The sequence below is a fragment of the Tricharina praecox genome (genome assembly GCF_024521635.1).
Source record: "Tricharina praecox strain CBS 144465 chromosome Unknown BZA05scaffold_20, whole genome shotgun sequence".
Taxonomy (NCBI): domain Eukaryota; kingdom Fungi; phylum Ascomycota; class Pezizomycetes; order Pezizales; family Pyronemataceae; genus Tricharina; species Tricharina praecox.
In genome coordinates this window covers 56968-74119 of record NW_026250422.1, presented here as the reverse complement: position 1 = coordinate 74119, position 17152 = coordinate 56968, and the positions used below count along the sequence as shown (strand labels likewise).

The 17152-nt window shown below is 55.2% G+C and overlaps 5 protein-coding genes across 5 annotated transcripts; 2 read left to right on the top strand and 3 right to left on the bottom strand.

The window, feature by feature from the left end:
- The first annotated feature begins 412 nt into the window (after positions 1–412).
- On the top strand, positions 413–1189 carry BZA05DRAFT_404116 (uncharacterized protein). The gene has a single exon (XM_051484266.1). The coding sequence runs from the start codon at positions 457–459 to the stop codon at positions 655–657; it is 201 nt and encodes a 66-aa protein (XP_051337454.1). The 5' UTR covers positions 413–456; the 3' UTR covers positions 658–1189.
- Positions 1190–7514: 6325 nt separating this feature from the next.
- BZA05DRAFT_404115 (ERG2/sigma1 receptor-like protein) lies at positions 7515–8516 on the bottom strand. Its single transcript, XM_051484265.1, has 2 exons — positions 8103–8516; positions 7515–8046 (listed from the first exon to the last, which is right to left on the bottom strand). Exons 1-2 carry the CDS (start codon positions 8336–8338, stop codon positions 7644–7646), a joined length of 639 nt encoding a protein of 212 aa, XP_051337453.1. The 5' UTR covers positions 8339–8516; the 3' UTR covers positions 7515–7643.
- Positions 8517–10100: 1584 nt separating this feature from the next.
- BZA05DRAFT_117689 (onanonoxo-7-onima-8-eninoihtemlysoneda) lies at positions 10101–13017 on the bottom strand. Its single transcript, XM_051478646.1, has 5 exons — positions 12576–13017; positions 12410–12503; positions 11042–12351; positions 10435–10994; positions 10101–10377 (listed from the first exon to the last, which is right to left on the bottom strand). Exons 1-5 carry the CDS (start codon positions 12776–12778, stop codon positions 10211–10213), a joined length of 2334 nt encoding a protein of 777 aa, XP_051337452.1. The 5' UTR covers positions 12779–13017; the 3' UTR covers positions 10101–10210.
- A 636-nt stretch (positions 13018–13653) lies between these two features.
- Positions 13654–15144, top strand: BZA05DRAFT_430957 (biotin synthase). Its single transcript, XM_051486172.1, has 2 exons — positions 13654–14091; positions 14153–15144. Exons 1-2 carry the CDS (start codon positions 13843–13845, stop codon positions 15056–15058), a joined length of 1155 nt encoding a protein of 384 aa, XP_051337451.1. The 5' UTR covers positions 13654–13842; the 3' UTR covers positions 15059–15144.
- Position 15145: 1 nt separating this feature from the next.
- On the bottom strand, positions 15146–16783 carry BZA05DRAFT_376185 (8-amino-7-oxononanoate synthase; the record flags this gene model as incomplete). The annotated part of the gene is made up of 3 exons (XM_051481810.1): positions 15752–16783; positions 15560–15702; positions 15146–15493 (listed from the first exon to the last, which is right to left on the bottom strand). Exons 1-3 carry the CDS (start codon positions 16512–16514, stop codon positions 15149–15151), a joined length of 1251 nt encoding a protein of 416 aa, XP_051337450.1. The 5' UTR covers positions 16515–16783.
- Between the last annotated feature and the right edge of the window lie 369 nt (positions 16784–17152).

The window sequence follows — 17152 nt, the reverse complement described above, 5'->3', positions numbered from 1 at the left end:
GTCGGTATATGAAGGGGTAGAAGCGCGTCAGAGTTGATGCGTAGTAGCAGTAGTAGTAGTTACTCTAGAGTTACTGAAGCGTCGGGAGTGCCGAATTTTTGCGAATTCGACAACGACAACAGGAACAGATTGAACGATTGTGTATGTGATGCGGTGGGCAGATGTCTGAAGAATCTCGCGCGTTCTGATCACCACCCAACTCGTCAGTTCGGTTTACTCTATCTCTCGTGTTGCGCGAGCAAGCAGGGCAGGCAAACAATAAGCAACGCAGGCGTCCGTCCGTCCGTAGTGGTGCTACTTACTGACCTCGACTTGACTTGACTTGACTTGACTCGACTGCTGTGTTCCCGCACCCAAATTCCAAGTTCCAAGTTCCAACCAACGTACCGTGTGCAATAAGAAATAGCAATATAGAAAAACCAAATACAAAAAAAAAACCCCCCCCCCCGGATTTCTATGTTATGCGATGATCGAGTTGTGGGTAGCGTATTGCTCCTCTTCCTCTTCCTCTTCCTCTTCTTCTTCTTCAGTTCAGCACTTGATCAATCGCACGAAACGAAACGGCCGGCGTATGTAAGTAAGTCTGCGGTGCGTGTTATGCTTGTGCGGTGCGCGTTGTGCGGGTGGTGCGGGTGTGTGGGTTCCGCAGGCAGGTAGATGAGATGCGCGGCGCGATGCGATGCGATGGGCAGGCACACAGCAGGTTTCTGCAATATTGTGCAATAGAAAATAAAAAATAAAAAATAGAAATACGACTGATCCTCCTCCAGTGCGCAGTGTTGATCGCTGACCGAATACCGAATGCTTCCTATGGCAATATGGAATATGGAATGGGCGTGGAATAGGTATTTCCAGGAATACGGTACTGCTCGCTCGCTCGCTCGCAATACTAGTAGAGTAAACAGCGGTTCGTGATGTCGGTGCCGGTGTCGGTGTCTAGCGGTAGCAGGCCTGCACTTTGCTTTGCGGTTGCTGTGCACGGAGGGAAAGGAAACGGGAAACGACTGCGGGTGTGTGAGTGTTGCTTGCTCACGGACGTACGAGCGCGTGCGGGGGGAAGGAGCGACTGAACGAGCGTGTGCGACTGAGCGAGTGAGCGAGTGAGGGAGGGGGATGGAGGAGGAGGCGGCGAAGGAGGAGGATGAGAGGACGAAGGAAGGGGGGGGGAGGGGGGTTCGAGCGTGCAGGAAGGGCAGGAAGGGCTCTCAACTCACGGATAACGTCAGAAAAGGAGAAGAGGAGAAGGGCGGTTGTTAGAGGTCCCGGCTCGATGCTCGATGGATTGATTATTGATAATTGGTCCGGAGGGGAGGCAGGCCTCCGTCGCAGGGAGATGGGTGATGCCTGCAGCGGGGGGTGGGTGAGTGGGGGGATGATGATCGCGGAGGGATTCGGGGGGCAGCCAGGCGGAGAGGGGTCGCGGCGGAGAGCTGCTGCTATTACGCACATCTACTACCGACTGAGCACTCACTTACCAGTCGGTATAATAGCAGCTGTTCATCGTGAAGTCTCCAACCTCAAACACTCGCTCGCTCGTCGGTCAAGTCAAGCCAGCCAAACTTCAAACCTCAAAGACTCCAACGAAGCCCCACGATCGACTCTCTCGCGCAACCAGGAACGCACCAACACGTAACTCTATGCACCGTAGATGATTCCGCGGCGGGAAATTACGCAGCGAAAAAACGATCGTCGTCGAGTTCCACTCTAGCCACAACTGGGATCACGCTGTTTCTGCTTGAAACCTCCCCGGACGCAACTCTGCTTTCTGGTACGGTATCTAGAGGACTTCTCTGTCTGTGCCTCTCGTCGTCTGCCTCCTCTTCTTTTTCTTCGTTTTCATTCTCCTCGCGTTCGTCTCGTTCGTCTCTCGGCGAAAGCACACACAGCATGCATACCTCATACGAAGATTATTCGTTCATCAGCACTGCATGCTAGTAAAACGGTACCTGCATCCCTCCAGGGCCCACACCACACACCAAGTGACCACACCCTCACCAGTTCGGCGGGATGCCGCATTAACGTCGTGCGACGGCGGAACGGGAACCGGAACTGGAGCAGAAACAGTGCACAACCGCTGCCTCTTCGGCTAGGGATCGGGGTGCCCTATTCGCTCACCTCACGGAGAATCCTCACATATGATATCCTCCCTCCCTCCGTTTCTGGAAGAAAGAGGATGTAGAGTGTGAAGAAATGTAGAGGGTCGGCATCTGCGATACAAATACCGCCGACCGGTACCGCCGACCAGTCCTGCATATCATTCATACTACCTCCTACTCTACATACGATAGTATATAGCATCCGAAGATTATGCCACAAGGGAGGAAGGTGGTGCTCCACTGTGGCACTTCCTACAAACCCAGAGCACACACACCGGCTGATTGGCTCAAATCCGAAACCCAGGAAACAAGACACGGCCGCGCCGCGACAAGCGAGAACTGCCGACAAGCGATCGTGTGGATGTGGAATGTGGAGGAGTCAGGACTCGGGAGTAAGGCGGGAGGAGTACGGAGTAAGGAGTGCCCGCCTACCGCCACCCGCCGCCCAACACCCGCGAGAGAAAGAAAGGAAGAAGAAAAGAAAGAAAGGAAGAAGAAAAGAAAGAAAGGAAGAAGAAGAAAGAAAGAAAGGAAGAAGAAAGAAAGAAAGGAAACAAAAAAACGAAAAACAAGATGACGGACTGTTGACCCGAATCTTGGCGGCCCAAATGGTTGAACTCGCATGGACAATCCACATCTATCCATATCCTGTATCTACGTTACTCTCTCCTTCCACGATCCATCCATATCCTGTAAACATCCACTCCACCTTCTCTATGTACTCTAACATCTCCATCTGCACCCGCTCCAACCGCGACATCTCACTGAAACTGCCAGTCTGCCAGTCTGCCACCGTTAACTGCCTTCGCCGTGTGTACGTAAAAGCACCACTCTACCTGATGTTATCGCTCATGCAAGGCGCAGAGCATGCATTCCACCACCGAGCGATCGCTTACCTACTCTGTCAAACAGCAGTAACTATCAAACAGCAGTGACAGCACTTCACGAAACAGCACTCTACTCTGCTGAGGTTTGCTCTGTTCTGCTCTGCTCGAAAAACTCGAAGCACTCGAAAACTCGAAAACTCGAAAACTTGATAGGGAGCGCATGGATTATTACTCGGGGGGCAGAAACCTGGGGAAGGCTGGCAGCTTGAAGCTCGAGAGGCGAATGTATAAAATGCGGGGGGGATCGACCGCGAGTTTGAACTTCGCACATCATACGCTGCACGCACATATCATACCTTTGGCCAGTGGTCGGTGGCTTGCATAGCTCATGCTCCCCCATGGGGGGCGGGAGGGCATCCATTGGACGAGCTGGGACGTTAAGGCGCTGGGGCGCTGGTGGCGGTGGCGGCGTTGATCATTGCGGTCATGGTGCGCCCACTCCTCCCCTTCCATCGAACTAAACGCCGACCAACCACCAATTACAATGTAGCCACGGTGACTCGTGAGTGGAAGAGTGGCCTGCGGCCGATGAATTTATCTGGCGGAGATAACTTATGCCCTATGTACCGCACTCTAGGTACTCTACCTACATGCACCCCAGATACTCCTGGCCGGGTCCTTTCCAACACGGACCAATCTCTCCAGATGACCAGCTGAGCTCAATGCTCATGGAAGTGGTGTACCTCGAATCCTACAATCACCCCACACTCTACTCTAGGTGCCATCGAACAGTGAACAGTGAACTCGGCTTACCTACGCCACCCCCAGCGGATCCCCGTCCCCAAGTGCATAGGTACTGAATCCGAAACACCTAATCGCCATCGGCATCTGCACCACTGCAACACTGCAACAAACTCCCCGGACCCCCTCGTTTTCTTCTTCCTCTGCTTCTTCCCCTTCTCTTCTGCGTCTCCGTCGAATCTCCTCCTTCGAATCCCCTTCGAATCTCCTTCTTCATCTTCTTCTTCATCTTCTTCTCCATCAGATCCCCAAATTTCAGGGCCACCGTGTGAGATACATATCCTCCCAGACTCCTAGGTGATATGATTTACATGCATATGCACGACCGCCTTCCATCCTTCTTCCTCCTGGCTTCTTCCATGTTCCATGGTTGACGACTAGCGGATCAAACACTAGGTATATCGGTAGTAGATACCCAGCCTCCAGGTAGCTAGAGTAACTAGGCCTTGCAATCCGCGATGTGCAAGGCTGACGCAGGCGCATGGTCGGACCTCGGCAACCCGGTGACGGTGGATGAGACGGCTGGGGTGGCCCTGCGGAGCCGGGCTTGGGTTGGAGGATTGGAGACCGGGGGCTCGTCGTTGGGGTGGTCGGTGCCGACTAGGTAATCGGTGTTGGAATCAACGAGCAGAGCAGAATAGAGATTGTTGTTGTTGTTGTTGTTGTTGGTATTTTTTCCAGTTCACTGCGGATTAGGTACCTACTATGTAGCAAAGGTGAACGGGGGACAGAGGCCGGGGAGATTCGTGCTCACTCACTGCTGACACGGACGCGTTGGCAGTTTCAGGTTTACTACCAGTAGTTATGTATCTACCGGTGTGTATGAAATACCTACTTGTTATGTACCGATGTTTATCTGCTCCTTCACGCAACGTGATGCGCTGTCACGCGCCGTCACCCGCACGGCAGATGGATGGTGAGTGCATACTCTACTAACTTACACAAAGGAGCATGGAGGAGCACGATGTACCTACCTACCCACCTACATACCCACCTACATACATACATACATACATACATACATGCGCAGTGGGGGCTAGTCAGCGGGCAGGCATCGGCAACAAGCGTGGAGGATTGGCCGAGTCCCGAGTCCCGGACTCCCGGCGCGGGTGCGACGGAAATATGGAGGCTGGGCTTATTGTATGTATGTATTTGTATTTGTATTTCTTGCGTACGGCTATCATACTATGTACATAGGAAGATACCGGTAGCCTGTAGCAGTTACTAGTATCGTCCCGTATCGTCCTGTATCGTCACGGATCGTCCCGTATCGACGACCTTCGATGCCTCGATCCAGCAGGGAAGGCAATCGTCCCGGCCTAGCACTGTCGGATCTCGCCCAGAAGCGTATACGGTACTTTACCGCCGGACGGACCACGGCACTGCTACTATTAGCCCTGCTTTCCTTACGGGCGTATGTATCCTTATCACCGGCCCGAAGCCACGTGTAGCTAGCTATCTAACTCTCGAGCCCGCCCGGGTGGATACATACCGTAGGTACATAGATACCGTAAGTACCGTATTTGAGACTCGGGAGTTGTATGTACTCCTCGGCGCTGTGTCGGATTTCTATGGAGCTCGGGCGGGTCTGTGGCTGATAGATATACCGTTAGTTAGTAGCTAGCTGGCGCCATCATCCTTACTAACTATGAAGTATACATGTCTCGCCCCCATCGGATGCGTAGGCTGGCGTGCCCGCCTTAGGCGAGGGTCTTCCGTGGTCCTCTATATTTCTACCTTGCGTCCTCCAGCACTGGATATCACTCGCTGGTGAGTGGCCGTAGCATTTTCCGCCGCGGAGTGCGGGTCGTCAGCGTCATCTACCACATAGTAGCGGCTGCTAGGAATTGAGGGTAGGGGATCAGGTAGGACTCCGAGGAAGGGAAGCGAAATGGATTCCCTTTCGTTTTCAAGCCGTGATCGGCATATGTATGTACGTATCACGATGAAACAGGAATCGGTGGATCGGCTTGTACCGACGGTGGCCCACCTTTCAGTCTAAATGCCTGAGATGATCCATCCATCCAACCATCCATCCACTTCCAGCCACGGCTCCGATACCGGTAGTCGAGTGAGAACTTGGAATGCGGGGGAAATGGTCTATGGATGGTCATGGGGAATACCTAGAGTAAAGGGGGAGCGTTAGAAGGTGATCGCTGCTCTTACGTACGTGCGAGACCTATCATACAGCTCAAATAATCAACGCCATCTCATGTATACGATGGAGTTCACGACTATGTAGTATCGTCTGATCCACTGCCTTGCTGATCTCCTTCGCTAAGTACATACATGATACTCGAAACTGATCGACGCCTGGCGAGATGCACCTACTGGCTGCGACCCCTTCGGATCCGAGATTATCTCACCACCCTACTACTATGTATAGGCAATCGCTTCTCACCAACTTATAGATACCTAGTCCGCAATGCTCTCGACATCGCCGACTTCAGCTGAGACCTACTTTCAGCCTTGTTCCAGCCCTTATGACGCAGTTCGTGCCCGTACCCACTCTCCCCACCGTCCTACACCTAACTACCTACCCAGTCCCTCTGGTCGCGATACCAGACCATGCTCCATGGCGAACGATGATCCAAAACCCCCAGGTAAACGCTGACGTGCGCGGACACAGAACATCCGTGCTACTACATACCTAGTAGATATCTATGCAGCAGCTCGTGGGAAACCTCGACAACACGCACTCGACGCACTCGACGTATGCTCGTATACTCGTATACTCGAGACCCCCGGATCACACCTCCATACTCGAAACCGCCAATATCCAGCCGCCCCGGGGCCCGCACTCCCCAGCCCAAGACTCGGCTTGATAAATTGATATTACTCGGAGAATGGATATCCGGATGGATCATGTGCCACATCTCCACATCCCCACAGCAGGATCCACGGAAGCCACTGAGCAGACGTTAGGTTTCCCGGCATGCAGGGACGGAGGCGTGTTGGCCCATGAGAGCCCGTGCAGTGCGGAGACCGAAACGGCCATTCCCTGCCGTTGGAGGCTCGGAGCTTCCGGCCGGCGGGCCCGGTACATGCAGGCGGGAGCTGGGAGCGATGGGCCCACTTTCAGTCTTCAGGCCGAGTTCTACATACACAGCCAGTAACTAGGTATGTATCTGGGGTATGTATGCCGTCCCAGGGATGATATCGTTCTGCCGAAGACGCTGTTGTGGGGAAAGCATCAACTACTACATACCGGTGTCTATATGACGTATATCACCGATAAACGCCGTGACACTGTGCGGCCAAACACCGTTATCCCGAAGGCCGATGTGCCAAACGTCTGTTTTTTTTCTTCTTCTCCGAGTCAAATATCATGATCGTGATGTAAACACCTCAAAACACCCCAAAACACTCAACATCCCGAATGCCGAGTTTTCGGAGGAACGTCACGTGATACCAGTACGTCGTGGTTCTTTCAGATTAGAGTAGGTACTCTCTTGCGGGTTGGGCTGGGCGTTGGTAACTCGTGAGGCTCCATTCCTTGGATGGACGTGTTCTAAGTTCCAACTCCGGACGATAGCTGCAATTGATTCTTGCGGTGTGCAGGAACAAGGCATGTAAATACTTGGGTAGGTACCAGATCAGGCTTGAGGAAGGAGATGTTGTCGTGGTTGCACGGTCCGGGAATGCTCCTTTGTCAGGTGATAAACGCACCATCTCTACATACCCGCTCCTCGTCCCCGACACGAGCTCCGATTTGTGCGTTTGAGAATCCGAGACGTGGCCATTGCCGCATTTGGACACATTACCGGATTGATGGGAGAGTTACTAAGACGCACACATCATATATTCATTCCGTGACATGACATTACATTACACAAATACACACACGCCGGGTATTATAATCAACGTCCATCTCGTAACCTCCTCCCGTCCAACCATATCTACTGCACAACACCCATGCCTAGAACTTTCCAAGCATCAACTGCCCAACCATGTTGACACCGGTGAGATACACGGTCTTCCACAGGTTGGGGAGGTCGAGGGTGCTAGTGAAGGTATCGAGGAAGCCGAACGGGAGCATGCTGGGGATCCAACCCTGCGCGAGCTCCAGCGCCCAGCCGTTGAGGACGTACTGGGTCGCCTCGCCGCGGGGAAGGTAGTTCTGGTCGCCGGGACGGTAGACGGACGGCTCGATCTCGCCGGGCTTGAAGCGCTGCTGCTCGCCCGAGAGAATGGTGAAGTAGTCGTGGGCGAGGTGCAGGCCCGAGTGGCCCTCGGTGCCGAGCGGCGTGCCGAACAGGATCAGGTACTCGGTCACTGAGGCGTGGAGGATGATCATGGCGCCCATTGCTCCGCCGGCGTTGCTGCAACGTGTCAGTTTTTTCGAGCGGGAGAAAGAGAGAGAAGGGCGGGGACATACTTGAAGAACCACTTGTCCTTCTCGATGCCGTTGACGTGAGTGATGCCGTATTCCTGCTGCAACGCGTCGACGAGATGGTGCAGCACAATGGTGGCATTTCCGGCTCCGGCGGCGATGGACTCTTTCGAGAGTTCCTGGAGCTTGACGGGGTCGAAGATGTAGAATTTCGGCAACGACGAGTCCATCAGGTAGCAGATCAGCGGCACCAGCAGCCCGATAATGTAGAGTGTCCGCATTGTGTGTGTGTGTGTGTGTGGGTGTCGTGAGATTTCTTCTACTGTCGAGGCGATTGTTGTTGGATGGTGCGAAGAAAAGGGGAGGAATACGGGAAAGTTTTAAAGTTTTATGGGATGGTTGCAATGAACATAGCGTGTGGCTTGGCGGCAACGTGCCCACGCGGTTGTTGGGAACTTGACTTCCGAGTTCTCGCCTGAGCTTCGGATCCGCTGCATCCGATCCAGTGTAGCGGCTGCCTCAACGACTGGCCATGGAGTGGTGAGCACTCTACCATAAGCAATTCTAGTTATGGCAGGTTGCTTGGAAGCGTTCGAATTCATGACAGCGCAGCTACTCCGGGGTAACTGCCGTATCCGTTGTGGTGGTAATGCAACGTCGTCGTTTTACATACGTTCGCGCTCGCGGTGGCCGGTGTGCCGGAAACCGTCGTTGAACGGGTTCTCCAATTCTGCACGTGCATACAATACATAGGGATATGGAGGATAACTATGGTGCCGGACACGTTAAAGGGCTAGCGTCTTGGCATGTCCAATGAGGTGGGCCCGCCAAGAAATCGAGTGCGGATATATGACCCCGCAAAACCTATGGTGGTAAACCAATATTTCAGCCAGTTTTTGTTCACTTGACTTGATTTTTGATTCCTCCTGTTATTCTACTCACCACCACTCTAGCCGCGCCCTCATAGATCCACTTTTTTCTTCCGCCTGTATATGTTGCTTGTGATACTCATTAATTATCACTCGGCCTGTACTAATCTGATTAGTGTCATTCTTCATGGCGGCTAGCGTATGTCCAATGGCATACCCCCCTCATACAAAATACCCGACTTTTCAAGTCCTACTCCTCTCCACCAACCACCAATAATTTAATTTTGAACCCGTAGAACCGTTCTACACATACTACTCTACCATTCTACGGTTTCAAAATAAATTCTTTTTATTGTGGTAGAGAGGAGTAGCGGTCGGCGCTGGGGGTCATCTTTCGTCCCTCGCTTGCCCGTTAAAGCGTCCGGCACCATAAGCGAGTCGAACACCTGTTACCGTTCCATAACACGCGCATGGACGCGTTCCGACGCACGGCATCCCTCTCATCTCGAATTGGCCAGTGTTAAGGTACTGGTGCAATGGAAAACGACCAATCCATTCCAATGCGAGCCAGACCGAATCGATCAGAGGTCCGAGATTCAGCCATGAAAGTTACGGAGCTGCGTTGGGACATGCATACTTCCGAACTGAAGTTGATGAAAGGTGGATGGTAATGGGTACCGTGGTTTCCATTTGCTTGTATCACCGTCCAAAGTTCATCTATGAAGTGGAAAGGATGCTCAGAAGGGATACAGAACGCCGAGGTTCCATATCAACAAAGCACTATTTCATAGCACCTACATAGGTATATCCACCGAGTGATGATCTAGGTACATACCTGCTACCTATAGGGACCTACCTGCTAGCCGAGATCGCGTACGTACGTAGGACACGACCGGTATGTTCGGTGCCTGACTTGATTTTCTACCATCGTTGTGTGTACATGTGAACATGAGGTACATACATGCATCCCCTGACTTTGTCGATGGTTGGTCCGCTGGATTGGATGAGTGAGGTCCAGTGATTGACGGGTGATTTGGCCGGCGAGTACTGGTGGGTGCTGGTGAGTGCTGCGCGGTTTCGAACTTCTGCTGGGCTGCATTGTAACTACCAGGTACCATGTGAAGTAACACTTGAATGATCAAGTCTGATCATGAACTAGCACTCGTCATCAATGCTCGTGATGTCGCATTTCAGACTCGCTCGATTACGATATAGCGATGGATGACCTCCTACTTATCTACATCTCTTGAGTCGAGCATGACGCGTCGAAAGATAACCCCCTATCTACACCTCCCCCAACCCCCTCACCAAAAGCTCCTCCAGTCCCCTAACCGCCTCCTCCTTCGTCGTCAGACTGGCGAGTACGTACAGCACATTCCCCAACGTTCTCGCATCCACACCCTCCACCTTCAGCTTTTTCAACAGTCCCGCGGCGGCGGTAGAAGTATATCCTGCATCTGTCAGCTGCGATGTCGTGATTACATGGTGGGGGCCGGGCGGTATCGTACCCGTAGTATTATCTTTCAGCGTTATAGCCAGCACCGATCCGAGCGCGAACACGCCCTCGACCTGGCTGAAGCGGGAGACTTCAGTGATGAAGCTATGCCGCCACGTACTCCAAGCGGCACCCGTCTCCTCGCCGGACCGTTTCCAGTCCTTTTTAGCCGCACGCCAGGCGTCTCCCGCGTCCATAGCTAGCATGGTCTCGACGCTGGTCTTGGCCACGTTGCAGCCGACCGCGTGCGCGGTGTAACTGTGCCCGTGCAAAAGCGCTTTGGTCTTGCTCTCATCGAGGAAGTCGCGGAAGATGCTATCGCTCGAGAGAGTCACGCACAGTGGCAGCAGCCCGCCCGTTAAAAGCTTCGCGTGGATGCTGATGTCGGCGTTTATCCCGAGGAACGACGACGACGTGATCCGACCCAGACGGTAGAGCCCCGTGAATACCTCGTCGACTATGATGGGCAGGCCGGACCAGGTTGGTGATCCGGTGGGCTCGGAGGCCGCTGCGGGGAATAGGTCGGCGCTGGAGCGCACGACATTCACGAGTGTACGTTGAAACAGTGGGTCGCTGGATAGTCAGCCAAGGGTGCATGCGGGGGAACGAGGGATGCTCACGCGAAAAGCATTCCTCCGGCGCCTAGGACCACCGGCTCGATCATCACTGCACCGAACTTTCTGCCCTCGAACTTGACGAGCTGCTCGAGACGGGCGCGGATATACTTTGCATACATCTCACCGAGGCTTCCGGCCTCCCGACCTTCCACGTCAAACACCTCGCTGAGGCTTGCGAACTCCGTCTCGCCCCCACCCATCTCCTCGGGCATGGTAACCTTCCACACACCATCCTTCATCGCGACCTTGGGGAAATCGAACCAGTGACCACGGCCGCTATACCACTCCACCTCCTCATTGTACACACCGGGGTCGGCACAGTCCATCGCTCCGATGGTGTCGCCATGATATGCGCCCTTCAATCCGAGGATCCCGAGGTCATCGTTAGCACCCCATCCATACCTCAGGCGACTCGCGCGCAGCGCCATCTTGAGCGCCACCTCGACACCGGTACTCCCATTGTCGGAGTAGAACACGCGCTCGAGGCGCTCATTCCCCAGGTTCTTGAGCAACATCTCCGCCAGCGTGAGTGCCGGCGCGTGGATCGATCCGGGAAACATCACGTGGCCGTACCTTCCGGCGGCATACGCGGCGGCGAGTGTAAGGTCGGGGTTCGCGTGCCCCAGCCCCTGGGTCCACCACGATGCCGAGCCGTCGAATTTCTGGCGCAGCACCTCCTCCTGCTTCTCCGCGGACTTCGCGGACTTCGCGGCGGGCGAGTACACCTGGAAGAAATCGCCGTGCGCCGAGTCGATCGCCTGGATGGTCGCCGGCGAGATCTCGGCGTGCTGCGTGAACGGGTACCATATCGTCTCTGCTGCGCGCGCGGGCATGCTCTCGAGCTCTGCGATGCGGGATGCGTGCCGCGACTCGAGGTCCGCGATCGCGGGGCTCAGGCTCGCGGCGGTGGACTCGTAGTACTCGGACATTGCCGAGGCGTCCTCGGCGGGGCTCTCGTGCTGCGAAGGCGGCGAGGGAAGCACCGTCGTGGGCACGCCGTGCCGCTCGAAGTATGGCCCCAGGTAGCCGTCGTTGCGGTACGTCGAGTTCGAGAAGATTACTACTCGCTCGACATCGTAGCCGCGGATGTGGAGGGATTCGAACGCGGAGATGGAGGAGGATATTCCGCCCAGCGCCGAGTCGGCGATGAGGACTATTGGCAGCCGAAGCGGCCGGTAGAAATCCGCCTGCGAGGTCCCCGAGGGCGTCGGCGAATGCACGCCGCCGGCCGTCTCCACGACCAGCGTCCCCGACTGCTTGATGCCGGCGATATGCTTGTGCAGCTGCGACAGAAGCGCTTCGTCCGAATGTTGCTGACGGGGACATGTAATGAGCAATCGGCCGATACAGACAGGAATCGTGGTAGCTTACAGGAGTCTGCGGAGCAGCCAGATGCGGGCTGATCGGCTCCTTGAACTGCCATAGACATTTTGCATTCACGCCGTGCGCGTACTTGGTTACATGTCTATCGCGCGGATCATAAGCACATACCCCCATCTCTACGCGGCAGACGCGGCTATGTATGTAGGTAGCTCACCGGTCATCTGCATCCACGCCGGCACCGGTCGAGACCGGTTTCAGATACCACACACCCTGATTTTTCTCCGACTCGCGGCGGAGGAGCGCCTTGCAGAGCAGCGTCGACACGATTGTCTTCCCCACGTTAGTGTTGGCCCCATAGACCTGGAAGGCGCGAAGTGACCGCAACAGCGGTGAGCCGTCGAGCGCTGGAAACCTCATTCTCGTGTTCGGTGACGAGGTGAGTAATCCGCCGTGGTGAGGAACAATGGCCCTTTAATGGCGGCCGGGATTTATAATAGCAGTAGTTGCATGACTCCAGCCGGCGCCGGCGCCGCTGCCTTGGCCCCACGCCGAGGCCGAGATGACTGAGAAGAGAAAAAAGATAAGAAAAATACCCCGAAACGAAAAACGGGGATGTGTGCGCTTTGCAGGAACCTGGCAGGCCGCATCATCACAGCTCAACAAAAAATAAACCCCTCCTTCCAGGATCGACATCGAGCGGAGACTGTGAAAAATCGAAGAGTCATACATATGGCACCGACATGCGGGCGGGCATTTAGGAAATCCGCATAGTCTGAGATGATGCTGAGGCAGTATGATCATATCGTATGAGATGTCCGGTAAGCCTGACGCACGTACCATACCTTAATCCGACATCATCCCATTTTCGCACAGCTGTCTCCGCTTTCTCACGAGTTCGCGAGGTCCACCGTCCACTTCCGAGCAGAAATCGCCTGTGAAAGGCAGGTATCTCCATAGCTCATCGCTCATGGCAGCCAAAAAAACCACTTGTTGGATTCGATGCATCGCGCGAAAAATAAATGCTGGGCCGGATATGTATGATGAGCTTGAGAAATGTTCGGCTTGATAGTGATTATCCGGTAACTAAGGCGAGTTAGCAGGCTGAGTATGATGCACATCTGTACCCCGCTCTAGCTGCTTGTGGCCATAACCGGCCTGCAGAATTTTGCGCTGCGATGGTGTTCTGACCTATCACAGTGCGCGAATATGTAGGTGGGATGGCTTAACTGGATCCTAACTACGGCCTTGGACTGCGGGGTGGGGGGTAATCTGAATTCGGTGGCTGTGGTACCGATACGCCGCGGGACGGCCTCGAGCGTACCGTATGTAACATAACTCTACATCTGATCGTCCAGGCACCTACACACTCTACAGCTAAGCAGTTATCTCCTCCATCTACTCTACTGTAGTGACAGCTGTGACTCCTATCATCCACTTCTTCACCCGCTCACTCATACGAACCGGAAAGAAAAGAAAACAACATGCGCCGCTCGTTGATCACAACCGCTTCCCGCAGCACACGGTTGTGCATGCGAAGGGAATACAGCACAGTCCTCAATTCGACAATCGCTGCGAAAGACGCACCGCCGCCGCCGGTATCGAGCAGCAGCAGCAGCTCGGGCTCGGTGTTGCAGCGTGCGGTAAATGCCACTGCTCCTAGGACCGACTGGACGAAGGACGAGATCAAGGAGATCTACAACACCGGGTTGATGGAGTTGGCTTTCGCGGCTGTGAGTGGATCCCAACCGCACGGATTCCCATTGCGTGGCTGATGAACGAGATCCCCTCCAGGCCAGTGTCCACCGCCGCTTCCACGACCCCACCAAGATCCAGCTCTGCACCCTCCACAACATCAAGACCGGCGGCTGCAGCGAGGACTGCTCGTACTGCTCCCAGTCGTCGAAACACAAGACCGGGCTCAAGGCTACGCCCATGGTCTCGGTCGACACGGTCCTTGCCGCCGCACAGAAGGCGCACGACAACGGCAGCACCCGCTTCTGTCTCGGAGCGGCGTGGCGCGACATGCGCGGCCGCAAGACGAGTCTCAAGAACGTCAAGGAGATGATCAAGGGCGTGCGGGGCATGGGCATGGAGTGCTGCGTGACCCTGGGCATGGTCGATGCCGCCCAGGCCAAGGAGCTGAAGGATGCGGGTCTCACCGCGTACAACCACAACGTCGACACCTCGCGGGAGTTCTATCCCACGGTCATCACTACGAGATCCTACGATGAGCGGTTGGCCACTATCAATAATGTCCGCGAGGCGGGAATTAGTGTCTGCTCCGGCGGTATCCTGGGCTTGGGCGAGAAGCCCGAGGATCACATCGGCCTGCTCTACACACTGTCGACTCTGCCCGAGCACCCCGAGTCCGTGCCGATCAATGCGTTGGTCCCGATCAAAGGCACGCCGTTGGAAGGCAACAACCCGCTGCCGTTCACCGATATCCTGCGAACGGTTGCGACGGCGAGATGCGTGATGCCCGGTTCCATCGTCAGGCTGGCGGCCGGCAGGATCACGATGAAGGAGGAGGAGCAGGCTCTGTGTTTCATGGCTGGTGCGAACGCCGTCTTTACGGGAGAGAAGATGTTGACGACGGAGTGTTCTGGGTGGGACGATGACCAGGCCATGCTGAAGAGGTGGGGAATGTCCCCGATGAAGAGCTTCTCGAAGAAGCAGGCGGGTGGATGCGCAGTTTAAGGACTCGGTTGGAGGGGATAAAATAAAAGCCGCGTTTTGTTCCAATGTATCTTCAAGAATGACAGCCAGAAAAGTGCATACTGCAGTGTCTCATAGATTTGCCTTCATATCCGTTACCGCCGCCGCCTTCTCTTCTTGCTCCACCCATTCCCCTATCCGTGCCACTAATCCATCAACCTCCTCGTGGGTATTCGCCGAATGCACGCAGATGCGCACTCTCTCCTTTCCTCTCGGTACAGTAGGGTACACGATCGGTCTGACTAGATACAATCTATCCTGTAGATACTTTGCCAACAGCCTCGGCTTCGGTGTCAATACCGAGACGATCGGGGTGTTGTTCTGGTCGGAGTTTTGTAGAACGCAGTTTGCGGTGCTCGTGAGGCGCGATAATTGGTTGTGGAGGTGTTTGATCGAGCTGTGAAGACGATCCTGGGCCTACAGAGAATGTCCTGGTTAGTACTAGACCATGGGACGAGGGACAGAGGTCGAAACGGTACTGACATCGCGTGTGTCACCGTTCCAGAGAAGAGTGAAAGCTGCCCGCACGGCGGCAAGTGCGGGCAGCGATAAAGATGTGGTGAAGATCAATGTCCGAGCGTAGTTGATCAGATATTGCCGTACGAGCGGCGAGCAGAGGATGATCGCTATCGGCATGTGAGCGACAGCTTCGAGCTCGAGTCCGAGTGTTCTCACCTCCGTTGCAGGCCAATGCTTTCCCAAACGTGTGTAGCCGTGCAAACACTTTCTCCTCCAAACCCAGTTCGCACACGAGCCCCCTCCCCATGTCCCCGTACACCCCCGTGGAATGCGCCTCGTCGACAATCAAGTACCCGTTCCCTCCACCGAACACCCTCTCGATCGTGTCCACAATCCCCTGCAGCGGCGCCAGGTCACCGTCCATGGAATACAGCGTCTCGACAGCCACAAACACATTCCTCTTCCCGTCCCTTACCAGCTGGTCCCCGTCCACCAGCTCCCTCAGCACAGCTTCCAACGCCCCCACATCGTTATGAGCGAACGGCAGCGTCCTCCCGGCCCTCGATAAACGCATGCCCTCATGCACGCTGGCATGGATCAGCTCATCGTAGACGACGACGTCCCCGGGCTGGGGAACACAAGCGAAGAACCCCGAATTTGCGTCGAAGCCGGAATTGAACAGCAATCCGGCCTTTCCTTGGAGGAATCCCGCGATATCGACCTCGAGGTCCTCAGCGTAGACGGAGTTCCCGTCGAGCAGGCGGGAGCCGCCGCTGCCGAGCGGGGCGTGCGCGATGCGTGACAGCTCGCGCTGGAATGAGGCGCGGAACGAGGCGGACGCGGAGAGCGACAGGAAGTCGTTGCTGGAGAAGTCGATGCTCCCCTGGGGCGCGAGCGTGAGTGACCGGAAGCTGGAGATTTGCTGGCGGCGGAGAAGCGCCGCGCTCATGGACCGGTCTAAGGACGACGGGGAGGACATCGTTCTAGTCTTGATTGCTTGCGGTACGTACTGCTACCTATCGTGTGCGAATCAATCCGGCTCGAGCGAGCTCAAGATCGCGTCTCGGGCCTCTCCTCACCCCCACCGAGGATACAAGTCGGCCCCCCGTTCCTCGTCTCGACGACATGTGCCGCGTATAGTAGTGTACCTACCGTCCTCGCCCGCTCTCGTTCACCAACTAGTGGGGTTATTCCCACTTATTTGACATGGGGTAAAAAAAAACTTTTGCACAGCGTGCGGCGCGCGGCGGTCCGGGGTCCTGCTGCGGGCCTGCGGCCTGCCTGCATGCTTTTTTCTTCAGCACTCAGGCTCCTGCACATGAAAAAGTTTCCTGGAAACGTGCACCGCTTGCATGGGATAGAAAAGATAAGAGGAGGGGATTTGGCTGGAGCTGAAATACCATAGTATGTAATGCAGCAGATGACGCGTCAAAGACAGCTGCCGGTCACCGCGTTGCTTGCGCTCTGTGTGTGGGGGGGGGGCAGTGGGCACTCGTCCGGCTGGCTGTGGCGAGCCGCCGCGGATGCCACAATGGGCCGAAAAAGCCGAAAAAGCACGTCAGACCGCCGTAGGATTACACGCGTCACAAGATCACTCGGTTTACTCCGGAGAGTGTT